Raw genomic sequence first — 26,224 nt, 5'->3', positions numbered from 1 at the left:
AAAACTGTTTCTAGAAAATCCAATAACCATTAAACCATGGTAGTAATGCTGTTTTCAAAAGCCTCACTTTTGTTTTTTGAGTCTCTCTTAACAGGCAAAGGAGGAAAGTGTACAAGTACATCTCATCCAAGCTGCAAAGGAGTCAAGGAGAGGCCAAGATCACTAAAAATAAGCATGTATGATGTATATACATATGTAGCAAAGTGTATTATAGAAATTTGATATTTTGTAGACAGCTTCCATTCCTCATGTTAAATGAGTACTTCGTTAAGAATTGGGATAATTTTATAACCACTCTGTCTTTTTTATTTCTCTTTTTAATTTTAAATAAAGTTTACCACCAAATTGGACTGGAGGAATTTTTTTTAACTCATTATGTAATAGTTATAAGACCACCCACGTGTTTAGCCAACCCCAGGCTGGCAGTGATATCGGTAGCATAGGTATGCGATGCACTTAATTCTTCATATCAGGGATGATTGTTTCTTTAAGCTTTCAATCTATGCAATATGTTATTAATTATATATAGATTAATGCTTTATCTCTTCAAAATTGATATTACAACTCCTATGATAGTATCAATCTGCATATTCATTATACTTTTGCTGACACAGACCCTCAATTCAGGCCATGGTAACCATTATCATAACTACATACTCATCTATCTTGTTTTTGTCAGTTGCTTTATGAAAGAAACTGTTTTGACTGTTGCATTTGGCATTGTGAGATTCTTATTGACATTATATACGTATTTCAGTTGTAACTGTTACTGATTGGTCTTTTTTTTCACTCTTGTAGCAAACTCACCACCTCATGCAGGCTATACAAATGATAGTGCAGGTGGTTACATGTCAAATATAAATCCTCTTCAATGCTAGTTGAATATAAATTATATATAACTTTTCAGTCATACATTTGGATTATGTGTTCGTCTCCAATTTCAATATTAAGATATCTATTTTGAAATTTTTATTGATTGGCTTTTTATCCTTTTTAGGACAATCTCACTTAACACCTCATAGGGATCATGGCTTGAGGAGAAAAAATTACATGCTGAATCGTCCAGTAGGTCCGATGATCAACAAACACAGCCAGCCTAAGCCACAGCAGCCCATACTAAGTTTCAACCAGTCATATCATTTACTGCAGCCGCAGCAGACAACTAGCCAAGCCCAGCCCTCCCATCCTCAGGCTGACACTGCAGGTATGCTAGATGATAAATCCTCAGGCTGACACACTAATAAAATGTCTGCTAGTTTATACAACCAGGATTTAAGACAGACTTGAATATATGTAACAATGAGGACCTGGTTCTCATTATATAGGAGTTAATTTTGTAGCTAATATTGACATTTCCCTACTATTTTATGTAGGACAATCACTCACCTACAAACTCTGTCATGGGGTGCAGTAATTATAAGTCAGGTTGTCCATCAGGTCCTGTGATCAACAATCCTGGTCCACAGCAGCAGATTCAGGAGGCCCCAGAATGCCACAACAACCAACCATGCAAGTCAGTGTGCAAAAGAGGTGTCGAGGCCCTTCATGATGCCGCTTCTTGTGGGACTTGTCTGAATCTGATGGTGAGCGAATAGATGTTTCAATCAACAGATTTGGGCAGCCCATTGGCCGTGAGGCTGCCAAGCTCAGCAGTTTCATGGGTACCATAGCACAGAATGGCTACATTGCACCCCTTACTTATGTCAGCTGGAGGGCTGTACCGGATGCAGCCAAAGAGGATATGTGGCAGATCTTCCAGGTAATACTATAAAGTTTTTCTTTTTTAAGTAAATGAAACTTACATATAGTTCCTTAGGTTTTCAGAAGGAAATGTACCTAAGTTTCACCAATAAGCATTAGTCCAAAACCATCTCAAAAAGAGTATCCAACTTATAAGATAGCTCAGGCATATGTAAGTTCATTTTGCTGTGTTATGTAATTGAATGCTTTCCTTTTATGCTATAGTCAAGGTTCAACATTGATCCGAAGGGAAAAAGTTGGGTCATGAAGAGGGTGTTTGGTCATTGATTTCAAAACATATTGTTTAGTGTTTAAACACTGAACACTATTGTTCAAAAATAAAAAAAAATATGTTTGGTAGACCATTCCAGAACAGGGGTGTTTGAAAAATATTGTTCAAAACATATGTTTAAAACAATGGTTTTTGAAATCACCTTCAGGCTGATTTTAAACAACAAAAACTAGTGCTGAGTGGCACTTTCGTAATTAGATTGAACAGTATTATGGGTCCACCGGTCAGCTTTTTGAAAGAATGGGTCCACCGGTCAACAAAAACTACTCTCTCACCCACACAGACAGGCGGGACAGCAACCCAGTAGCATTTAAAAAATATTTTATATTTATTTTGTACTTTGCTGATTTAAAAAATATTTATTTTGTACTTTGTTCAGCTTTTTTTTACCATCTAACACACACATACCAAACACATATTTTATATTTTTGAACACTGAAACATGTAATTTAAACCATGATACCAAACACATTTTTTTGTTTTATAAACACTAAAAACATGTATTTCAATAACACTTTTTAAACTACAATTTTCACATCTTTTTAAACAACAATTTTTGAACACTATAACCAAACAGGCCCGAAGTCTCTTGCAACAAAATGGAGGAGCTTTAAGTCCATAGTAAAGGCTAAACATGAGCAACTGAGGGTCCTTCTGCATCAATGGCCAATCCTCATATCCCACTGGAACTCTGAAAGGGAAAAGGTATATTCTACATGCTGGCCAAAGGGATTTTTTTTTTTTTGTTTGTTTTTTGTTTTGGTGGTCTGAATGCTTGGCCCAAGACTGACATTCACATTTTGAGACATGAGTTAAACATTCAATTAATCTTTTACTCTACTTTCCAGATGAAATTTGGAAATGTGATAATTTATAGATCAAACTTTGTAGGTGCGAACTGCTATAAATAAGGCTTGCCGCGCAAAGATGGAGGATGTGCATACTTTAGGGAGTAAGAGCTATGTCAGGTTACGTGAGGAGGAGGTAACTTATATTTTTGTAAATTTTTGTTGCCTCTGTGTGGTCCATATTTTTTTACATTCATCCATAATGTACTCTTAACTTGTTCTCTATGTGAGGGCAGAGGGAGAAGAGGCCAAATGGGGAGGAGCCAACTAGGGATGAGGTTTATATATTAACCCACACACATAAAGATGGGAAACCTGTTAATGAGGAAGCAGCAGCCAAAATTGTACGTTTTTTTTTTTACTTTTTCAAGTAACTTGCATTTTACCAATCTAAGTTTTGGCATGAGTTTGCCTTTTTCTATCTCTGAGTGTTATTCTGCCTGCTTGTGCTTCATTATGTTTGCCTTCAAGTGGCAAGATTCCCAAAAAAAAAAAAAAAAACAAAGGGCTATAGCCGCGTTTTTCAAACGCGGCTAAAACAAACGCGGCTATAGGCCAAATCATCCTATAGCCACGTTTTTAGGAGCTATAGCCGCATTTTAAAAATTGATAAAAGGATTTGAATTTTTAACCTATCTTTGTTCAACAATCATTTAGGTAATAGACAAATATACAAATAAACTATAATAGAAAACCTAAGTATCTTTATTTCAATTAAAATCCATAAAATATATGGACTAAAACATTATTTGTTTTTCCTCTTTATTGTTGAGATAATTTTTTTGATAATTAGGTCTTCATTGTGATTTTATGAATATCTAATTAATTTTAGTAATCGATTCAAACAACTTTTGACTAAGAATAATATTGTAACTCTACATACATGTATATGAATAATTTTATTTTAATTTTATAAAACTTAATTATCATTAATGGTATCATGAGAATGTTTAAAAGTGGGAATTTATCCTAATTGGAAGTCAAATTACCCAATTTTTTTATGTTTAAGGTTAAAATGACTAAAATGCCCCTGTTGACCAATCTTTAACCAAGTTAACCAACAATCAAACAAAGTCCAACTTTCACCTAAAATGATGAAATTCACTTTTTATTTATTTATTTTATATTAAGATTAATTTTTCAGGGTCAACCCATATTTTCCCTCTTTTTGATCAAAAAAGATATGACATCAAGTGGACATCTTCTAACCTAACTTGATAATCAACTATGGACCTGGCTTTTCTAGCAAAAACATGATCTTAGAATTTAAGGTCATTGATCTATAATACTTCATACTATAAATCCCATTTATCTTATAAAAAAAAAAATCCCATTTAAAGTTAACAACTTTATGTGTTGGGGTCCATATATTTTCCCAAATATATGTTGGGCTCCACTCAATGACCGGAGATTTGAGTCTATACTCTTTTTGTTAGATTTGGACCTTATTCTTAGTAAGTACAATAATACACTGTAAAATCTTTCAGGACCATGAGGGTTTGAGGGCAAAATCTTTCAGTTCCTTAGAATTGCATGTACATGTCTTAACTCCTCTGCTGGTCAAAGGCCAACAATGCTTGAATTACACTGAGACATTGAGGAAATCTGAAATTGCTACGCCAATTACCTTGCATCAAATTGTTGAGGTAGAAATTATTGAATTGAGAAAATTATGTAAGATATTTGCTGCTATCTCTGGACGTTGTTAAAGTACGCTTACTTGCTGGAATATTTTTTTGTTATAAAAAGGGAAATAACAAAGTTGTATTGAATCTATATATAATGGTAAATAAAGTCATATATATATGCATCGAAGCACGGATCACTTTAAAAAAAAAATCATACTTTTTCAATTTGGCATTTACGCATTTAGAATAATTGTTCAAATTTCCCAGAAGACTTACGTGATTCAGCCTTACGGCCTACGTCCACGGAAAAAACCCTTAAGGGCTATATCTTTATTATATAAGAATGTAGTACAAAACTTGTGTTACAATGAACCATAACATGAGTATATATAGCAGACTAAACCCTAAACTAATAGACTTCTAGTACAAGTAGGAGACTTAACTTACACACAAAGTAAAATTAGGCTTGGGCCTATGCTTATGGGCTAATATATCTCTAATAGTTTTTTTTTTTTTTTTTGAAATCAGATGCATCTTCATATTCTAGATCTGTTGGTGGACTACTTGTGTAGCTACTATTTGTAAGAGTATGATCAACTGCTTATGGGCAATACTCAGCCATCGTTTTTAATAATAAAGAGTTACCCTATCAATTTGTTGTTGATCATTGCTGCAGGGAAGGAAAAAAGTTTAAAAATTCTAATTGTTAAACCATACCAAGCTTTGTACCCATGTTGATGATCAGGTCTTATTTGATTAAAAAGTATGCTACTGTACTAATTAATGGAAACTAATTTTCTTGGCTGACTTTTGTCTGGTTGATCTCAACTTAATTGATCAATGGATTAAATTAGCAAATATGATTTTGGGATCATTAAAACCGGATCCCTACAAAATTTTCAAGAGATCTTTTTGTTTTCTTAATTAGAGTTTTTTAATGCATCATTACCATTATTGCAACTTGCAAGGTCAGCCCTAAACTCTCTAAATAAAGGAAAAACATCATCTTTGTTTGAAATGAATCTATTTATGATTTAGATCAAAGCATAGTTGGTGCTCATGCTCTTAAATTCATCTTTGATTACCTAATGTAAATTAATTATTTTAATAATAACAGATATTAAAACTGGCTGAGATTATTTTTCTCATGCATTTCTCATTCTTCACACTCTCAATTTGTCCTTGTGGTTTCTTTTGCAAATGTTAATTGGGTAAAAATTGATAAAAGGATTTGAATTTTTAACCTGTCTTTGTTCAACAATCATTTAGGTAATAGACAAATATACAAATAAACTATAATAGAATACCTAAGTATCTTTATTTCAATTAAAATCCATAAAATATATGGACTAAAACATTATTTGTTTTTCCTCTTTATTGTTGAGATATTTTTTTCGATAATTAGGTCTTCATTGTGATTTTATGAATATCTAAATTAATTTTAGTAACCGATTCAAACAACTTATGACTAAGAATAATATTGTAACTCTACATACACATATATGAATAATTTTATTTTAATTTTATAAAACTTAATTATCATTAATGGTATCATGAGAATGTTTAAAAGTGGGAATTTATCCTAATTGGAAGTCAAATTACCCAATTTTTTATGTTTAAGGTTACAATGACTAAAATGCCCCTGTTGACCAATCTTTAACCAAGTTAACCGACACTAAACTAAGTCAAACTTTCACCTAAAATGATAAAAATCACTTTTTTTTTTTTTAATATTAAGATTAATTTTTCAGGGTCAACCCATATTTTCCCTCTTTTTGATCAAAAAGGATATGACATCAAGTGGACATCTTCTAACCTAACCTGATAATCAACTATGGACTTCGCATTTCTAGCAAAAACATGATCTTAGAATTTGAGGTCATTGATCTATAATACTTCATATTATAAATCCCATTTTATCTTATAAAAAAAAATATCATTTAAAGTTAACAACTTTATGAGTTGGGGTCCATATATTTTCCCAAATATATGTTGGGCTCCACTCAATGACCGGAGATTTGAATCCATACTCTTTTTGTTAGATTTGGGCCTTAATCTCTGTGAGTACAATAATATACAGGTGTAAAATTATGTCACATAATTAAGTGGTGCTCATGTGCAGGTGAGACACGTCTCGTTCACTCGGCACATATAAAAATGACGTTTTATTAACGTGTGCCTTTAGACTATAATTTTTTTTTTTATAGAAAAATGAAAAAGTGATTAACCGTTTTGACAATTTTTTTTCAATTTTTCATAAAATTTTTCTTAAAATAGATGATTAATGTATATCCTAAAGACATAAATTAACCAAACTCACGAAAATTTTTCCATCCAATGAGTACATAGGCTCAAGGTCGAGTTCCGTAGGGGCGTTAAAGATTGTATTAGATAATAAAGAGGTGTTTGGTAGAGGAGTTTGAGTAATGTTATTTAGGTGTTTTTAATATACGTGTGAGTGAAAAAATGTGTAATATTATTTAAAATGCTCAAAAGTATGTTCAAACTAAGTTACCAAACACCTCTAAGAGTAGCAAACTTAGACCTTTCATAGACCATCCTTGGAGGATTCAGATCTTCTAGAAGATCTGAATCCTTTATTGGACAAGGCACTCATGGAAATGTGGGTTACATGCGTTGATGATTGAATTGACAGCTTTATTTATTTTTCTATACTCCGGACTCCGGAGTTTCTACCAGAGTTGACGGTGCATGACTTTGAAAACTAGACTCGTAGTCAACGTATTAACCACTTTATTATCACACGGTAATCAGAAAACTATATCATTAATTATCTATTGTTGATAGTATAGACTTGATTCATGCTTGGGCCACGTCTTCTAAATCGGTTTTGTTATATGTTCTTTCTTCAAGAATTTATTGGGAAATGATCTGTTTTCCAACTTGAAATTTCCTGAAGATGATTTTGTTTCTTTCTCTTTTTAACTAGTTACATACTCCATATATGACTTTCTACATCTGAGTTTTCTTGATTACACCTGCAAGACCACTGGGCCTAAAAAAAAAAAAAAAAGAAGAGACACCCGCAAGCAACTGGCTCGTAGTACCAGACTCGTCATATAGCTTTACTCCACATAATTGCTTGGTCATTTCTTGACATTATTGAAATAAGCAATAGCTACGAGAGTGATATCAGCTGCTTGGTCATCTCTGTCTTATTGATGATATACATTAATTAAGTTTGTCTTTTGGGGGTACGATGAAGAAGTATTTTTTAAATATATATATATATATATATATACACACACTATAAAACAATTTAAAAGGTCAATTAAGTACTTAACAATCTAATATGTGTACAACAAAAAATGTATTTATTAAATTTGATAAATTTAGTAAATGTTGTAAAAAAAAAATAAAAAAAATAAAAAAGAGAGAGCACGCAATAATTTATGTAGTTCGGCCCGATGATCTATGACTACAATGTAAAAATCTTTGACTGCTACATATTGATATTAAGAACTTATGTTACACTGAATCCAATGTAGGATTTTTATATTAGATAAGAGTTTAACTAATCCTAGATTAACCATAGATGAGTTCAAGAGTACATTGCTTGATCTACAAATACATGGACCTTTGACATTTGGTGAGCTTTAATTTGTCAAACATATTATGTTCTGAGAGTACCTAAAAATTTTCCCCAACTCACAAGGACTTATAAAATAATGCACACAGGTAGAGCTAATTGGTGGTTGAGCATATCAAGTGCATTTCTTGCACATCTGCATTGTAGAGAATGAATTGTTAAAATTAAGCATTCATATCAACCCGTGCATTTTTTTTTTTGTCTATTTTAGTATAAGAACATATTTTTCCTATTTTATATACTAACTTTTCAAAACATCCAATATCAAATTATCTATTTTATACTACATTTTATAAAAACATTAATTTTTTTGGATATTTTTTAATTGTTTATCTTAATTCACACACGCACCAACCATCATCCACTCTTTTCCTTTATTCTTAGAATACGTAAAAAATTCGAAAATTCTGAATGCAAAATGAGTAGTGCTAGTGTAAATTTACAGGGTTACTATAGCAACTAAGAATTTTAACACAACATTGCATGGCTTGATATTTTTAAATTTTAGATTTGATGGCTAAAATATGATCACTTTTCTATTATAAAAACACTTATACAAATATTCTAGAAATACTAAATATTTGTATTGTATTTCTCAAGAATAAATTGTATAGAGGTACTTTTTATACAGGTGACACATAAGTGTACTACAAGTTAATATAAGAGTGTCTTTACAACTATGGGCAGTACAAGTAAACATAAATAGGGCAAAAGCCCAATGAACCTAACTACACTAACTATAAAATTTTGAGTAAAAATTAGTCTACACACCTTATTATAAGTACACACACAATATGCATAAATTATTTTTGGGTGTAATGATAAGAAGATTGAGTGGTTAATATATTATAGTTGATCTCATACCCATTAGGCTTATTAGGTCTTTTGGGTTAAGTGTATCTCTATATGTTATATCAACTACTCAAGCAATATCCTAATGGTGTTTATCTCCCTAACAAATGGTATTAGAGATCATGGTGATGTGCAACAAAGATGATAAGGTTAAGGTTATTGAGGTCCCTTTTGCAAATGGAGTAGGGATGGTATATTGCACAAGGCAAGGCCCATAAACCCTACAAAAACGATCACATAGAGTTGCAGAGACTCATATGTGAAGAAGAGATTGTAGGGTGTACACGTGTGAAATGAAATCCCGCATTGAATAATGATGAAAAAAAAATATAGTGTTTAATATAATTAATATAATTAAGCTCATACATATTAGGCTTATGCCTTTTGGGTTTAAGCATGTCTCTAATTCTCTATATGTTATATTAATTAGCGTATAACCCATGCATATGCATGGTACAATTAAAAACAATGATAATTACATATATATATATATGTTCAAATTATACCTACTGTAAGAGTTACACATTTTCTAAGCCAGAAATATATCCATGAGTTTTATTTTCTCTTCTTCTTTTTTTGTTTTTTTTTGTTTTGTTTTGGGTTTTTTTTTTTTTTTTAATATATATACACATGACTTTTCACTTTTATTTTTTTATTATTTTTTTATTGGGTCTTTGATGGTTTATTTATATTAGAAACTTTTTTTTTTGGCACAACATTAACTCACCTAGAACTAATTTTTTTTTTTTTTTTTAAATAACTTAGATACAAGTATATGACATATGGTGCAAAATTAAACTATTAGAATCTAATTCTGAAAATAATTGAATTTTCTCAGCTTTGACTTTATATATATATATAGAGTTGAGTTTAAGTTACTTCTAATGTAACTCTAAACAATGTTACACCACCCAATAACTTGTTACTAAATTCGTATTTTGGAAATCTTACCATTAAATTACATGTTTTATATGTTCTTAACATTCATGTTAATTTTCATACTAATCGGATGTTGTTTATCATTTCATCCATAAACACATTTTTTATGCATTATTTTAATTTACAAAAACTTGAATTTAAACAATTGATTGATGACATGACTATTAATATTCCATCACCTTGAAATTTTGCAAGTATAGAGAATATATGAAGATAATGTAATCTAACGTTGGATTTGTCAAAGTTGGCATCCTACTTGAAATGTATGAGTTTGGCTTACCTCTAGTACTTTTTAATTAGATATCTCTTTTTGTTTTAAATACATAATGGTAAGTGGTGGTAGATTTTAATTTCTACTTTTTATTTAGTTAGTGAATGATGTGGCAATTTCTCATTAAAAAAAAATCTATTTAAAAAAAATACTAGAAGGAAGTTAAACCCGAAATACATAACAAAAACGGAATACTTTAAGACCGTTGAAAAATAGAACCGGACTCTATAAAAAGATGAAGAGAAACGAAAAGAACAAAAGAAAAAATTGCTGAAGACTTCCTCCACCGAAGTAACATGAGCCCTTTCTCTGTCCTCGGTGCGCTCATGAAATTATTGGACAAGCTCATAGAAGTTTCATTTGTATACATTAATTAATGTTTGATTTGACACCTTTGTTTACTGACTTCGTTTTTCATGCTCTGGCCAGAGTTCTTCAAAGCGCATGACTTGGAAAATTAGACTCATCAACCACTTTATTAGTACACGGTAATCAAAAAAATCATTTTACTTATCTATTCTTGATGGTATAGACTTGGTTCAATGTAGGCCATGTCTTCCTAACAGATTTGTCTTACATGTTCTTTGAAGCTAATATCAAAATGATCTATTTTCCAATTTGAAATTTCCTGAAATTGACTGTGTTTCCATTTTTCCCTTTTTCACTGGGTATATATATGGCTTTACTACCTCTGAGCTTTCTTGATAAACACTCGCAAGCAAATGGCTCATAATACTAGTCTCGTCATAGCTCTACTTCACATATTTGCTTTGTCATTTCTGAACATTGTTGAAATAAGCAATGGTTTCGAACATTATGATATCAGCTGCTTGAGGTCCTTCAAAGAGTCACTAGAAGACCCTTACAACAAATTCAAACATTCATGGAACTTCGGCAACACCACGAGAGGTTTCATCTGTAACTTTGTTGGGGTCACTTGCTGGAATCTTGATGAAAACAGGATTATTGGTATCGACCTCGGGAACATGAGGCTCAAGGGCCAGTTCCCTCGAACCAATAATTACTGCAGTTTGGCACATCTTAACCTCTCAGGGAACGACCTTACAGGCACCATACCATCTGAGATTAGAGGAGATTAATCAAACATTTGAAAATTGTTTCTTCACCAAACTTCCACCAAAACATAACCAAACAAAACCAAATACTAGGATACAGGTGGGAAATATTATTAAATCGACAACAACCAACCAACCCAGATTTTGCTTTTTTGGTTTTTAGTCGAAAAGTTCAAGAAAACGAGTGAGAGAGACTGAAAGAGAGAGAGAGAGAAATAAGAAACTGCAGTTTGGCCACAAGTGTTCCATCAATCCTCCGTCAGTTTAAGAGTTTCTATCTCTATCTCTTGTAAATAGGGATGACAATGGGGCAGGGTGGGACCGAAGGATGGAGTATTCGTCCCCGCCTGCATAATAGGGAAAACTTTCTCACCCCATCCCCATCCCTTAGGGCCCCGCGAAACCCCGTCATATCCCATAAAACTTTACTTTTTGTTAATTTGCCTTATAACTAGTACAATACTTTTAATCAAAACCTATTTCATTAATAAAAATATACTTGAAATTACAACTAAATTTATCTCATCAAATCAATTTAATTTTTAGAAATTTTTTTTTTTTGAATAATATATCCAAGTGTTTAACAATTAACAAGACAATCACAAAAAAAAAAAAAAAAAAAAACTCATAGTAAAACACAACAAAATAAAGGCGAGAACCACATTAGGTAGAATAAAATAGGCTAATATTGATATATTTGTTTAAATAGTAGGGTTTTAGGATATGAAAAATTTACAATTATAACCCCTTAGCAACACGGGGTGGAGTGGGTCTAAAAAGTCTAAACTCATCCCCGCCTCATGGTACGGGGCTAAAATCTTGCCCCATCCCCGCCCCACCACCTTTGCGGGGTGTGGAAAACCCACGCGGGGCGAAGCGAGGAGGGGCGGGTTAAGCGGGAAGGGGCAAAATTGCCATCCCTACCTATAAATCTTAGGGGTGGAAATTCGAGTTCACGTATCGAGTTTGTATTGTGTCAATTAATGAGTATTCGACTATATAGGTTAACACTAACCCGACATTTTTATTAAATGAGTCAAAATTCCTCAACCTTAACACGACTCATTTATTAAATGGGTTAGTTGTGTCGACTTGTTTATCAGATTTATCAAAATGAAAAAAAAAATATGAAAAAACAAACAAATAAATATTTTTAATATAAAATTCAAAACTAACGAGTAATTGCATCACAAATAATCATTCAAAACTAAAGCATATCCTAATATCACAAATAACAAACCACAATATGGCAAGAACCTATTAAGCCTCAACCCATAACCTATTAATTTCATGTCGAGTTCGTAGGTCATGCCCAATTTTGCTACACCTAGTAAATCTAATAATCTATGGAGATTGCCAGGCATAAGTGGCGCTTCTGCTGCCACTTACAGCTAGCATGCCTCCCCTAACCACAAGCCACAGCAATTGCCACCAATGCTCACGTAGCTTCACCCCTCAATCACAATCACAGATTTGGTTGGGTCTGGTTGAGAATTAAAGAAAGAAGTGAAAGATTTGTTTGGGGTTTTGGTATTGTTAAAGTCGAAATCAAAGTAGAGTGAAGAGAACGATCTAGTTTTTACTTTTTACCATTTTTTTTCCCAAAACCCTATTGTTTTAAATTTCCTTTAGAACCGCTCATAACCGGTTCAACCATACCAGTTCTTGATTCGCCTAGTTTAATCGGCCAGTTCCGGTTAAACTTACTTTTTATACTATTTTTGGTTTTAACAAGAACCAAACCAAATTTGTGTCTAGTTTTTGGTTTTTAAAACCACGATTAGAAACCACTAAACCAACCAACCCTGTGATTAGTTCTGCCCAATACCTAGAATGTGAAAGGAAATCAAAAACCAATTAATAGCTGATTGAGGAGAGAGAGTTAGAGAACTGGGTTTCAGTTTTAAGAGCGAAACCCAAACCCACCAAAACCCATTTTCATAATTCTCCAAATTAAAAAGAAGGCTAAAATCCTTTCTCTGACTGAGGTTTTTTTTAGAGAAAAAGGATTGCTCTCTGTGCCTCTGAGTTTTAAAGAAAAACGACTCCGTTACATCCAACCTCTTCACAAAGGGAGCAGTCCTAATTGAACTGAGGAAAAGAGCGTGAAAGAGATCAGGGATCAGAGCTCCCCTCTCCACTGCAAGCCTTAGCTTTTCAAAATTAAAGGTAATTCAATTTCACATCTCTCTCTCTCTCTCTCTCTCTCTCTCTATATATATATATATAAATTTCTTTCTATGTATATATGTAATGCTATATTTTGGTGACGAATTGTACTTTAAAAATGAAAGGGTCGGCCTGATTTTGCTGTGGATTCCAAAATCATACTTGGGTATTGAGCATTTACATGTAAGAATACAATTTCTTCCTTGCATTTGTTTGATTTGTGCTCTATTGATAGGATGCTTTAGCTACATACATCACTGCATGCAATGAGACATGGACTTAAAAAGTTAATCTTTTGTGCAAACCCATTGTGATAAGAAGTTCACATGTGATGTCTCCACTTGTTCTCACACTAGTTACAGGGTTTGGCCGGCTGATTATGCTGTGGATTCGAAAAAAATCTTAAAATCCCACTTGGGTATTGGGCATCTACATTTAAGATAGAATCCTTCCTTGCATTTGTTTGATTTGTGCACTATTGATAGGATGCTTTAGCTAAATACATCACTGCATTTCCAATTATCTTGAATTGGTCTAGTAAGTTCATCTGTAACCAATGCAATGAGATATGGACTTAAAATTTAATCTTTTTTGCAAACCCATTTTGATAAGAAATTCACATGTGATGCCTCCACTTGTTCTCACACTAGTTGGCTGATTGTGCTGTGGATTCAAAAAATCATAAAATCCCACTTGGGTATTGTGCATTTACATTTAAGAAAATTTAATTCCTTCCTTGCATTTGTTTGATCTGTGCTCTTTTGTTAGGATGCCTTAGCTAAATACATTACTGCATTTTCACTTATCTTGAATCGATCTAGTAAGTTCATTTGTAACCAATGCAAAGACATATGGACTTAAAAGTTGATCCTTTATGCAAATCTATCATGACAAGAAACTCACATGTGTAATTGCTTAGCCTGTTAGGGGTGAATGCCCTTGGATTACCCGGCAATTAGTTCTGGTAGGGGGTCAAGAGGAGAGTCCAAAGGGCTCTTATTTAGAAGGTTACTTAAGTTATGAAAAAAAGAAATTCATGTCGTCATACATATCCTTAATTGGCTTAATATACTTTAGAGGAACTCCCTTTTTCTTCTAAAATCCAATAGCTAACCTTTGTAGGTCATATGGGGTTTTAGGGGCAATTATTAGAAATCTGGGTTTAATTTGAAACTGGTTAATTTTATGAGGGATTGATGTAATTTTTCCCTGTACTTTCTGTTTTTGGTCATTGTGCAGTGTGCTTTGGGTGCTGCTCAAGCTTTTAGAGGCTTTTTTCTGAGTTGGTTGATGGTGAAGAATGTCGAGAATCAGAGACAGGACTGAGGATCTGAAGGATGCTGTGCGACAGACTGCTCTTTCTTTAGGATATAATGAGGTTAGTTTATCATTAGTATTCATTTTGTCCCTAATTATGTTTATGATGTGTTCCTTCCAATGGAAATATTTGGCATGATGGAGTTCTGGGGAAAGGGGTTTGGTTATAAAGTTTGTTTAAATCTACAAGTTGTAATTTTCTTTTGCTTTTTCTGTATTCTCTAGAATTTGTTGCTTTGCTGTTTTTCATGTTTATTAACTAGAAACCAGTCAAAATCTACTTGTATCTTTATATATTGTGAAATCATATATCTTGATAAGTGACTTTGCTTTTGCATATAATACATAATATTGTTACCTTGATAAATTAATAAACTATGTTTTTTTTTTACCTCCCTTTTCTGAATGAGGTATTGTTGCTTTTGGCAGTCGAAATTGGCAGCTGTTTTGGCATCTTTCATTATTCATAAACCTCGGCAAAGGTCAGCTTTCACCAAAGCTGCACTGAAGACGGTACATTTGCTATTGTCTGAGTATTTAACTTTTCTGTTCACCTTTACTTTGATTATGGGAATTGGTTCACTAGAAATTTGATACAGATGGAAGGATTCTGGGTTTTTCTTCTTCTTTCTTTCTTTCTGATGGAAAGAGTGCATTTGAACATTTACATATAGTTTCTTATTAACTCTTCTCCTTTTCATCTATAAGCTCGAAAGCATCGAAACTTTGGAGCAGTTTATGTTGAAACATCGAAAGGATTATGTGGATCTTCATCGCACCACTGAACAGGAGAGAGATAGCATTGAACATGAAGTAAGTTCTCAAACTTATTCTCAGAAGCCTTTGTTTAAGACATTTTAATATCTTCGTCAACATAATAAAGATATGGAAAATTACTCTATTACCTAAAGTATCTTTAATAATAGAATCATAAGCTTTTGTTTTTGTGATGGATTTTAACATGTTTTTGTCCTGCATGGATGATTAGAGATTACATGTGTCAGGCATTCAATGTGGCTTTGTAAGTCTGTTATATGGATATGTAAGAAATATTGTAGTTCCTTCCAGGTTGGCCCTGTTTTAAGTTTTGGAGCAAGTGCTTAATTGCCTAGTTTTACTTGTTTCCATTCTCCAGAACAGAGTAACTTTAGACAATATATATTATATCTCTCTTTTTATTAGGTAAATCCCCTTTTACATTCTTGAAAGATGAAGCTGAATGGTTATTATTAGACTTCACTTACATTTTCTAATTAATTCTTTGCAGGTTAGTACTTTCATTAAAGCATGCCAAGAACAAATTGATATTTTAAAAAACAGCATAAACAATGAAGAAGCAAACTCCAAGGGGTGGCTTGGTGTAAAGGCAGATGCTACTAATGCCGATACTATAGCACACAAACATGGCGTGGTATGATTCTTTTCTAATTTTTACGAAAACTATTTATCTTTTATTGGATATACGCTGGGTTTGGGCGGCATATTTCTTTTTAAAAAGTCTGGTCACACCTGCTCTGGAAATGGCCAGCTAGTATATTTTAACCACTTTATGAGGCTTGTTTCATGTTTTGATTTATGCCTTTGTCTATCTCAATTGGCTTATCTGCTCTGATATGGAAACCCCTCTTCTAACTGCCTGATGTGGTAATCATAGGACCACTTGTCTTGTTTTCATTATTTCCTGAGGTTAACCTTGCCTCATCTGAATTTATTGGGTGGCTGATTTTTTTCCACAGTTGTCTGGAATTTTTGAATACTGATTGGTAATTTTTTTTGCCCGACATGATTATTAGATTAATTTACTTTTATTCTGCTTTCTTGAACTGCAGGTTTTGATTTTAAGTGAGAGACTTCATTCGGTCACAACACAATTTGATCAGCTAAGAGCCATACGCTTCCAAGATGCCATTAATAAAGCAATGCCTAGAAGAAAACTTCAGCGCAAGGCCAATTCCAATTCTGTAGATACCTCTAAATCAAGTACATCAGAGCTCAAGGAGCCTGATGAATTTCAACCTGATCGTCTAAGAGTCCAACAGCAGCTTTTGGATGATGAAACACGTGCCCTTCAGGTAACCAAATTAGTGGCTCTCTGATGACTTTTGTTTAATACTCCTATTCTTGTGTTTCTTTTCTTATTCTTCTAGGCTTTTGAGGTTGTCCTACAGTTAAAGCTTCTTTCGGGTGCTCATTATGCAGGTAGAGTTGACTAGTCTTTTGGATGCAGTTCAAGAAACTGAAACTAAGATGGTGGAAATGTCAGCATTGAATCACCTCATGTCCACCCATGTTCTGCAACAAGCCCAACAGATAGAAGTTCTGTATGATCAGGTGAGATATTTTATCTGTTTTCCATATTTCTTCTTGTTTATATGTTCAGCAACAGTTCATAATGTAATCTCTGGCTTTGTACAAGTACCACTAGAATCTGTGTGAAAATGATTGAAATGGTGCACCTCTTCAGTTAGAATTTGTTCAGATGGTAACTCTAGTCTATGTTATCATATAGCATTTGTGGGTGAGCTTCAACATTTCTTTAAATTGAGGAAACATATGCACTCTGCATTAAATTCCAGAGCTGCAGTGCTCTATGGGTGAAGGCTGCCGGTCTTGTTGACTTGTTAGCCTGACCCCTTCCCTTTTAGATCACATGCTAATCTTCTCTTATGATGATTGGAAAATGAAAGGCCCTATTGTCTGTAGTACCTGATTTAAAAAATTTAGAGACTAAGGATATGCAAAATCATTCCAATCAGTTCTACCATGGAACTTTTTTTTATCAGAAAAGAGGAAAAAAAGAAGGCAAAGGTACCTATCAAAAAAAAAGAAGGTGGTTGGGGGGGATTAGAAGCTGATAGATGTTGGGGTCAGTGCAAGCTTTACAAACCATGGGTATGCCAATATGGAAGTATGTATGAGTTCGTAGGTTTAACTGTCTGTTTCTCCCTTTTTTTTTCTAAGTTTTAATTACCATGGTCTAATCTCTAACACCATTTATCAGACATTTGGGGAAGCATGTTTTACATTTTAATATTGTGTTGCAGTTTGTCTATAATGGTTGAACATGACCCTAGATGCATCCAAACACTACATTTAGAGATGAATCCTAGGTTAGAAAAAGTGATGCAGTAAATTAACTGTACATGATGGAATAAGCTTCTCCTTCATTGGTCTTATTTGTAATTGCCAAAATGTGGCATGTACCTCTTTTTTTTCTTTTTTGTGTCTCCATATTGTTGGGATTATTCTAGACACTGGAGTTTAATATATCTTTCACTTTTTTCTCATATTTGTTCCTTTTTTTTCCTGTCTTTTCTTGTTCTTATTTTACAGGCAGTTGAAGCTACAAAGAATGTGGAGCTTGGTAACAAAGAATTGAACCAAGCTATCCAGCGTAATAGCAGCAGCAGGACCTTTCTTATGCTTTTCCTTTTTGTATTGACCTTCTCTATCCTCTTTCTTGATTGGTATAGTTAAATTGGATAAATATATCTTTACTTCTTGTTTCTTTGATATAGTGACAAAAAAAAAGGAACAAAAAAATTCCAAAATATTTGTAACAGAATATCATACTTTCTGTATTAATTTTAAAAGGATGGAGCTAGTCACTCTATTTTATTGGGATCAGATTTTTTTTTCATAATAAATATATTGGAGACTAGTAACCAACTTATTGGCAGAATGAGTTCTGAATTAAATCCTTCTGGTTTGATAGAATCACATAAAAAAAGGACTGCATATTGATACAAAACATATATACAATGGTAAGTACATTCATGTTTTTTAAGAGTTCCATAGATGAATTTTAGTATCCACAAAATATAGAAAAAATTCCTAAACTAATCAAAATCTGTCACTTCCTATAAGCAAAAAAACAATCTTAACCTTTAATGCTCCCTTGATTCCCAATAAGCATATAATAGGTAATGTAACATAGATAGAAGCCTCCAAAGTTACACTCTGTGGTTTGAGTGAATAGGGAAGGAAAGGAAAGAAGATGAGAGAAAGGATAGGATATCATTGTTTGGTTGATGTGAATTGGAGTGGAGGAATGGAAAAGGGAGGGATTAATTTCCTCTTGTTCTGCTTTGATCTTTTTGTTTACTTTAGCATAAAAGAACTTAGTATTCTTGTCACGCTCTTTCAACCAAGACACCTGAGCTCTCTGGTTTCACATTACTTCCTCACTTTCCATCAACTCATCGATTTCCTCTTTAAGCACATTAATTCTGGTATTGTGAAGCCTCTGAATTTTCTCAAATCTGTTATGTACATGTCTAAAGTGGTGTTTGTTCCATTGAATCAAGTGCCTTTGACAAAGTTTTATCCTCTCATATTTCTTATGCATTCGACTACCCCTTAGAATTCTGAGCTTCATTTTTGTTGAATGACACCCCCACAACCAATCTTGATGCCTGGTCTACATTATCTCAAATTTGAATGCCATGTGGAAAGCTTTCTTATTCTGCATATCTGTTCAAGTCAGGATGAGCAATGGGCAATCAGTTGAGCTTTTGTTGTAGCAAAATGGTACACCTTAACATCTTAATCAGCTTTAAGGTTTTTTTTTTTTTTTTTTTTTAAGTCCCTTGGGATCAACCATGGGGTTGAGTCTAATGAGTAGCTATTCCCTTTGGGCCTAATAAGTTTCAAGTTTCAACAATAACAGAAAGTGGTTTATGGGTAGTCTGGCTCACATGATTATGTTATGTTTAGTACTGGGCTCATTGAATTCCCAGGCTGCACTACCTGATAGCCTATCCAAGCCCAAATAAATAAATAAAATTTTCTTTTTTGTGAAGAAGCCCAAAGGAAATTTTGATTAATGCTTTTTGAGTGCAACAAAATCTTATTATCTCTAGATTCAAGTATAACCAGTGCAAAGAAGAAGCTAGGTGGTAGGGGGTGACTAACCTTTCTCCCGTCAAAAATAAAAATTTAATAGGTTGGACTTCCAACTTTTCCCCCTTCTCACCCATCTTATATAATTTGATCTTTTTTTTAATTTTCCTTTTTGATGAATTTATTTTATGTATTTGTTATGTGCTATATTGCTTTTATATCATACTTATAATTGATGATACTATTATCTTTTTTTTACATGTCAAAATTCATTTAAAAAAAAAAAAAAACATTTTCTGTTCTATTTATCTTTTAATGCTCAAAATCTATAATAAGAAAATGAAGACAGAAAATAATATAAAATAAAGAAGTTGGGGAGAAAGGGGAAAAAGAACATTATTGTTACATTTTAAAAGTGATATAAAATTTAAGGCACACCAAATAAATGTTAATATTAATTTTGTGTTAGAGCTCTCTCTCTCTCATAAAAAAAAATATAAAATTAAAACTAATAGATTATTAAAAATAAATAAAAAATAATGGAACCTCAAATTATTTATGTAATAATCTATACTATTTATAAAGTTTTATGAATAATAACATAATAATATAAACTTACGGAAGTTGTAATTAGTATCTATGTAATCATTAAATATCCTTATATTTATGAATGAAATTTTTATTTACAAAAATATAAAAATGGATTATTGTGGAAAAAAAAACCCTAGACAAATAAATAAAATATAATGATAATTATTTCTTTTTTTACACTAATATATCACTCATGAATGACTTTTTTATATTTCATATTAGTCTCAAGTAATATATATTCAAGTGCATATGCATATTTTAATATAAAACTAGTAAGTTTCTTGTGCGATGCATGGATAATTTTGTAATATTTTATGTAAGACGGTTTTGGAAAATATTATACATATATTATAATTAAAAAAAATCTAAATTTAAGTAACAAAATATATACATTTTTAGATATTAAAAATTAGTTTAGTAGTTTCACTACATATTTGTAGCCTTCTCAAGGTAAGCTTAATTTAAAAAAAAAAAAAAAAATCATGAAACCAAAATAAATGCAAAAGAGTTACAGGACCATGAAAATCAACTAATTTGTGTTGTGTTCACAAATTGTATACCATGAAATGAAAGTATGCCCAACTCTCTCACTACCTTTCACTCATCGATAGTGCAACATTAAGATATGGTGTGAGCAAGTACATATGCATATGTCATATAAATGATTTAAAAAATAAATAAATAAAAAACCCTAGAGATTTCAACAGCTTGATGGTGGTGGGAGACCAATATGAAAGAGGTGGCCCCTCAGATTCCTCTTTCTCTCTCTTACAAATAATTTGTCAAACTCAGGTATTTTATTTTGGTAATAGTGAAATAGTGCGTTTCATTTAATAGTCCACAATATTTTTGTATTTCTATATCTCTCCCCAGTGCCTTATCTGGTTAGTTATTACTATTAGTCCTTAATTTTTTTTCTTTTGTTTTTAATACTAAAATGGTGGGTATGCTAAAAAACATAAAGAATAGAGAAATGTGTGGTATAAGTTGAGACAATCAATGGGAGATTAATGAGATAACAGTAAAATATAAGTTAACGTAAACTTTGGGGTAATAGTAGAAAATAATTAATAAAAAGAAGTAAAAAAAAATGCTAAATGCAAAATTAGAGCGCCACATGGCAGGGTCTCATGAGGTCTCTATTTATATATATATATATTGATGATTTGCCCCTTGAAATCAAATCTTGATTCCGCCACTAGTCAATGGGTAATGGCAACTTTCGTAGTGTCCCTTGCTTGTAGTTCGAACCTCGCTTCCCCTTCTCTTTTATTTTTGGTGAAACATGCTCATAATATTAACTAGCCATAAACATGCAAGTTTATTACAAAATAACTCAATTTTATCAAAAGCCAGTAAAGGTTCTACCACAGGCGGTGGGTCATTTAAAATAAGGAAGTCTATTTATTGTACAACACCCAATTTAGCTAAACTATTTGCACATCTATTAGCATCTTTGAAGATATGTGTTACTATGGAGTTAGTGAAGATCCTCATTAGGTTCCTGCAATTAGATAATAGAGGTTCCAACATAAGGTTAACATAGATACAATAACTTTAGCATCCATTTCTACATTAATATTGTCAAATTCTAGTTGCAGAACTAGAGCACGATCATCTTTAAGGGCCTAGAGCTTAACCATGATACTAGAAGTGGTCCTTAAATTCCTTGAAAAACTTGAGATTCATCCCAGTAGTGGTTTGTTTCATTTCACTTGCATTTGTGTTCTTGGGAGTTTGTCTGTGTTATTTGCTACAATTGTATAAAATCTTGCTCCTTCCTTTATATAGTGGGAGTGGGTATATTGTTCTCAACCCTTCCAGTTTGGAATAAAAAATAATTTATGTAAAGCCAAAGAAGCTAGATGGCTTGTGGAAAAAAAATCTTCCAAAGAATATAAGGATGCTTGAATGTAGCTTGGGACTCATAGCTCCAAGGTTGTTAAAATCGGGATCCTATATAGAATCACGAGAGGTAGGTGGGATTGTAGATCTTAGGATCGGATCGTGGATCGTAAAATCCTACATTATTTGAGAAAAAAACAAAAAATACACATTAGTATGTTAAATAATCATATAAATTACACATTCATTGATATAATTACCATACATCACTACATCCATTTATAAGCATCATTTAAAGAGGCCAAAAACGTTAAAATGTGACAATCTACTGGAATATTTTTTATTTGGGTCCAACTGACACTCTCTCTACATTAGAGTGGAAAAACTTGGTCTATTAAGATTTTATTTTTCATTTGGATCCAACTAAGCCTTCTATCAAGTTAAAGAAGATTACAAGAAACCAATGTCGTTTGGGATCATCAGAATCCTATGATTCTACCGATTCTAAACAATCGCAAAAATCTTTGAAAGATCCGGATCATTTTGGGCAGGTGAGATCATAAAATTGTAGGATCGTAAGATCCATATCGAGATTTTGACAACCATGCATAGCTCCTTTCCAACCATTTCAACAGAGGAAGCCTAAAAAAATCTTGTCTAGCAACAATTACCCAGGTGCTTCCCAAACTTTTTTGGCCACTATAATAATCTTAGAAGACATTAATAATTGACCCAGTGCATAATCCACAATTCCCCCTATCTCACTATCTACTTATCTAAAATAGAAAAATCCAATATCTCTTGGGGTCCTTGCTCATAGCTAGGGGTATACACCTAATCCACCAACTTAATGAAATCAACTCGATGCTTTAGGTTGGCGGGTTGGAGTTGATAGGTTTTTTAACCCGGTTGATCTAATCCAACCCATCATATCTATAATTTTATTTTATGACCCTTATTTTTATTTTTATATAAATTGGTATTTTGAGAATTATTTTTAATGAATTTGGAAATTTAATATATAATTTAGGCATATTATATGTGAATTGTAATAATTTATTGGAACAAAATATTTAAACAACTTATGAAAACCCAATTTTTTTTAATAATATACAAAAGATGTAAGCATCATCTATCAACCCAATCCACATGGGTTGGATTGGTTTCTACACATTTGATGGGTTGGGGTTTAGAAATTCTCAATCAAATAAGGTAAGAGAAAACCCTCCAACTAAACTGACACACTCCTCTACCCATTGCACTTGCACAATTGCAAAGCCCCAACAATAGTTTTTTTTTTTTTTTTTTTGCATTTAAAACAAAAAGAAGAAGAAGACAACGGTGACAATGAAGATAATTATCCTCCTAACTATAAAAATGAAAAAAAAAAAAAAATTACCCTGAGACAAAAGAAAGAATATTCTACTAAGCAAGATTATCAAGATCTTTTACAATATCAAAAGTATCTTTAAAAAGTTAGCAAAGTTGAAGGTACAATTTTATTTAGGATGTGACTAAAGCTACCAATTTGTGCTCGATCATCTATACATTTTATTATAGCAAAAGAAGTTCAACTTAAATGGCCCAAATTGCAATAAGGTCAAAGACAACATGCTCCCCAAATATTTTAGAAGAAAAAGGAAAGATACCAATAAAGAAAGTGACCCCACTGAGTCAAGAACTCCGAATGCCTTTTAGTCTTTACCAATCCAAAGTTGCAAGTAGTTTGGTTAAAATCACAGCAAATGATGATGAAATTGTCTTTGATAAAATTTAAATGTTAGATCATGAGAGATGGAAACCCATCATTGAAAGGTTACCTGGCTAAGAACAAATTTACTTTTATGCTGAAATTGGCATTGCACATGGCAGGCCCCACTTCAGGATCCATTGTTTGGAATGGTAAAAAATTAAAAAGATTATTACTGCTTTGCATCAATAACATCATCATCATCAAACAAATCCAATATCAATTAGTCAATGCTAATCTTTGAATTTTTCTCTTCTTTTTAGGTGAATACAATCTTAGTTATGCCAAACAAAGTTAAAAGTTCAAGAGTTTTGTAATTTCGATCTAAACCCCCTTCCCACTTATTAGAATAGTTCAATTCTTAAAATAAAAAAATAAAAAACTAAAGCTAAAGCTAAAAGTAGAGCAGAAATGCAGTTGAAAATACCAATCAATCTTCGTGACAATTCTTCCATGATGCTGATGCAGACATAAAAGATAAAACAGACACTAACCCAAATGGGAAAATAATGCAGTAAGAAATCAAAGTAATGATTAGGTAATGAAAGTTTCATTATTCTTCTCCTTCCTCATCAGATAATGATTATAATCATTAATTTGACTGGCAATTTCACAAACATTGCATACATCACATATGCATATATAATTGCGAGGACACCCCATGACAATGCATTATGGCTTTGTACAAATAACTTTAACTTTCTCCCCTTTGATCATTAACTAGACACACGTTTTTATTATGGTCAAAGCCTGTTTAATCAACGCATAATCAATCTTTCAGTTACCTATCTATTTCCTACTCTCTATGAGAGACAGAAAGTATTAATATGTTTAAGGTTTAAAGGTCCAAGTCCACCGATTATAGCTAGCCTAAATTTTCACATTTTTTATATTGTAAATTGTGTGTGATATATAATGAACCCAATGAAATACAATTGGCTTAGTATAACATTTGGTATTATAAAATTACTATAGTCTATTATATTTAAAAAAAATCATGGTTTATAATATATATAGTAATATTCAGATATATATATATATATATATATTATCCTAACATAATCTATCAGGCTCTATTCTTAAAGTTAAAGACTCATCATCTATTAGCCGCCATCTAGAAGGGCAAGATATTATTATTATTTAACTCTTATGAACTAGATATGGTATGAACTTCATTTATACCAATGGTGGGACTGTTGACTGTTGGAACTTGTAAAGGTTACTTTGCACAGTAAAGGTGAAAGTGGGGACTAAGTGAACAAGAGCTTTACAACTCGACTGGTTGATACTTCATAGTATTTTCGATGAAAATAGCTAGGGTTCAAATTCTCCGATTCTTGTAATTATGGATGTATATAAAAAATATAGTGGGGTTTGAGTGAATAAATAATATTTAGTCCATTGGCCCATTCTGTCACTGTTTATAATATCATATATACAAATGTAACACTATATATCCTGCCTGACAGCTGGTGGGTGCAAAGTTTTGAGTCCATACCTAATTTAGAGGAGCCTAACTCAGAATCATACCTTATTCTATAATCTAATATATATATATATATATATATATATATATATATAAAGCAAAGCAAAGCTCCCACCTCTGCTCTCTGCACTTCCATATTTTACTGTCTCTACTATACCCAATAATAATAGTAGGTAGCTTTAGCTGCTTAGCTAGCCAAAAGAAGCTGACAACAGTCATGGCAGCAGCGAAAGAAAGCAACATAAACTTCACTAATAATCAGCACGCGTGTGAGCCCTGCAGATCCTTTGGTCAGAAGTGCAGCCATATTGTGAAGAAACAGCGTGCTAAATTCTACATCGTCAGGCGTTGCATTGCAATGCTTGTGTGTTGGCGTGACCGTGGAGAGTCTTGATGATGATTCTGCTTCTTCTTAGTTTGGTTTATTTTTCAATTTAATTACTCTATATATCTACAGGGATGTATATTAGGAGTGCTTTGTTATTATGTTAGAAACTGTAGCATCGTTTTTTCTTCTTCTTTTTTTAGTGACACCCTTATATAATGTTCAGCAAATTGGCTCATTAAATGGGTTCTTGATCTAGTTTTGTTTCCTTGTCTACTATTATCTGATTAGGCAAAGTAAGCTGGCTTCTTCTATTTTTATAATGCTCTTAAAGCTTAGTATAGATTAGCTTTGGAGTGGTGTAATTTTACTATTTCTCTATATTCTGCTCCCATTTTGTCCATTTTCTCTTCCTTTTTTTTAAGCAATGCCACTGTGAGATCATGGAAGCCACTGTGAGCTCTTGGAGTTGACCTAAAGTCCAACGGATTGATGAGATTGACAGGGATTCTGCTTTGTTACCCGATTTTCAAGGTAGGTTGTGTTAGAATTAGTCATCCCTAATCATTAATTTTTTGAATTCTGTTTAGGAAATGGATTAACGACTTACATACATATATATATATATATATGTGTGTCATAA

At 32.6% G+C, this 26,224-nt stretch overlaps 3 protein-coding genes across 4 annotated transcripts; all 3 read left to right on the top strand.

The window, feature by feature from the left end:
* Nucleotides 1-1,637: 1,637 nt before the first annotated feature.
* On the top strand, nucleotides 1,638-4,691 carry LOC115952285. The gene is made up of 5 exons (XM_031069387.1): nucleotides 1,638-1,759; nucleotides 2,610-2,737; nucleotides 2,924-3,016; nucleotides 3,117-3,224; nucleotides 4,368-4,691. The coding sequence occupies exons 3-5, from the start codon at nucleotides 2,960-2,962 to the stop codon at nucleotides 4,587-4,589; spliced, it is 387 nt and encodes a 128-aa protein (XP_030925247.1). The 5' UTR covers nucleotides 1,638-1,759; nucleotides 2,610-2,737; nucleotides 2,924-2,959; the 3' UTR covers nucleotides 4,590-4,691.
* Nucleotides 4,692-13,054: 8,363 nt separating this feature from the next.
* Nucleotides 13,055-18,369, top strand: LOC115951287 (syntaxin-81). 2 transcript variants are annotated; one of them, XM_031068479.1, is made up of 9 exons: nucleotides 13,055-13,425; nucleotides 13,551-13,608; nucleotides 14,665-14,803; nucleotides 15,172-15,255; nucleotides 15,451-15,555; nucleotides 16,010-16,153; nucleotides 16,572-16,814; nucleotides 16,942-17,073; nucleotides 18,076-18,369. In XM_031068479.1, exons 3-9 carry the CDS (start codon nucleotides 14,726-14,728, stop codon nucleotides 18,217-18,219), a joined length of 930 nt encoding a protein of 309 aa, XP_030924339.1. In that variant the 5' UTR covers nucleotides 13,055-13,425; nucleotides 13,551-13,608; nucleotides 14,665-14,725; the 3' UTR covers nucleotides 18,220-18,369. The 2 variants fall into 2 exon arrangements, with proteins under 2 accessions (XP_030924339.1, XP_030924338.1); XM_031068478.1 differs by lacking the exon at nucleotides 13,551-13,608.
* A 7,007-nt stretch (nucleotides 18,370-25,376) lies between these two features.
* On the top strand, nucleotides 25,377-25,962 carry LOC115951314. Its single transcript, XM_031068505.1, has one exon. The coding sequence runs from the start codon at nucleotides 25,474-25,476 to the stop codon at nucleotides 25,648-25,650; it is 177 nt and encodes a 58-aa protein (XP_030924365.1). The 5' UTR covers nucleotides 25,377-25,473; the 3' UTR covers nucleotides 25,651-25,962.
* Nucleotides 25,963-26,224: the final 262 nt, after the last annotated feature.

Source organism: Quercus lobata, chromosome 7, assembly GCF_001633185.2.
Source record: "Quercus lobata isolate SW786 chromosome 7, ValleyOak3.0 Primary Assembly, whole genome shotgun sequence".
NCBI classification, from domain to species: Eukaryota; Viridiplantae; Streptophyta; class Magnoliopsida; order Fagales; family Fagaceae; genus Quercus; species Quercus lobata.
The sequence above is the reverse complement of the archived record's forward strand: the minus strand, read 5'-3'. Positions and strand labels throughout refer to the sequence as shown.

Coding starts and splice junctions, on each gene's coding strand:
- LOC115952285 (XM_031069387.1), top strand. CDS start 2,960: ATGGAGGATGTGCATACTTTAGGGAGTAAGAGCTATGTCAGGTTACGT. Junction 3,017..3,116: donor TCAGGTTACGTGAGGAGGAG/GTAACTTATATT, acceptor ATGTGAGGGCAG/AGGGAGAAGAGGCCAAATGG. Junction 3,225..4,367: donor AGGAAGCAGCAGCCAAAATT/GTACGTTTTTTT, acceptor AAAATCTTTCAG/GACCATGAGGGTTTGAGGGC.
- LOC115951287 (XM_031068478.1), top strand. CDS start 14,726: ATGTCGAGAATCAGAGACAGGACTGAGGATCTGAAGGATGCTGTGCGA. Junction 16,154..16,571: donor TAGCACACAAACATGGCGTG/GTATGATTCTTT, acceptor CTTGAACTGCAG/GTTTTGATTTTAAGTGAGAG. Junction 16,815..16,941: donor ATGAAACACGTGCCCTTCAG/GTAACCAAATTA, acceptor CTCATTATGCAG/GTAGAGTTGACTAGTCTTTT.
- LOC115951314 (XM_031068505.1), top strand. CDS start 25,474: ATGGCAGCAGCGAAAGAAAGCAACATAAACTTCACTAATAATCAGCAC.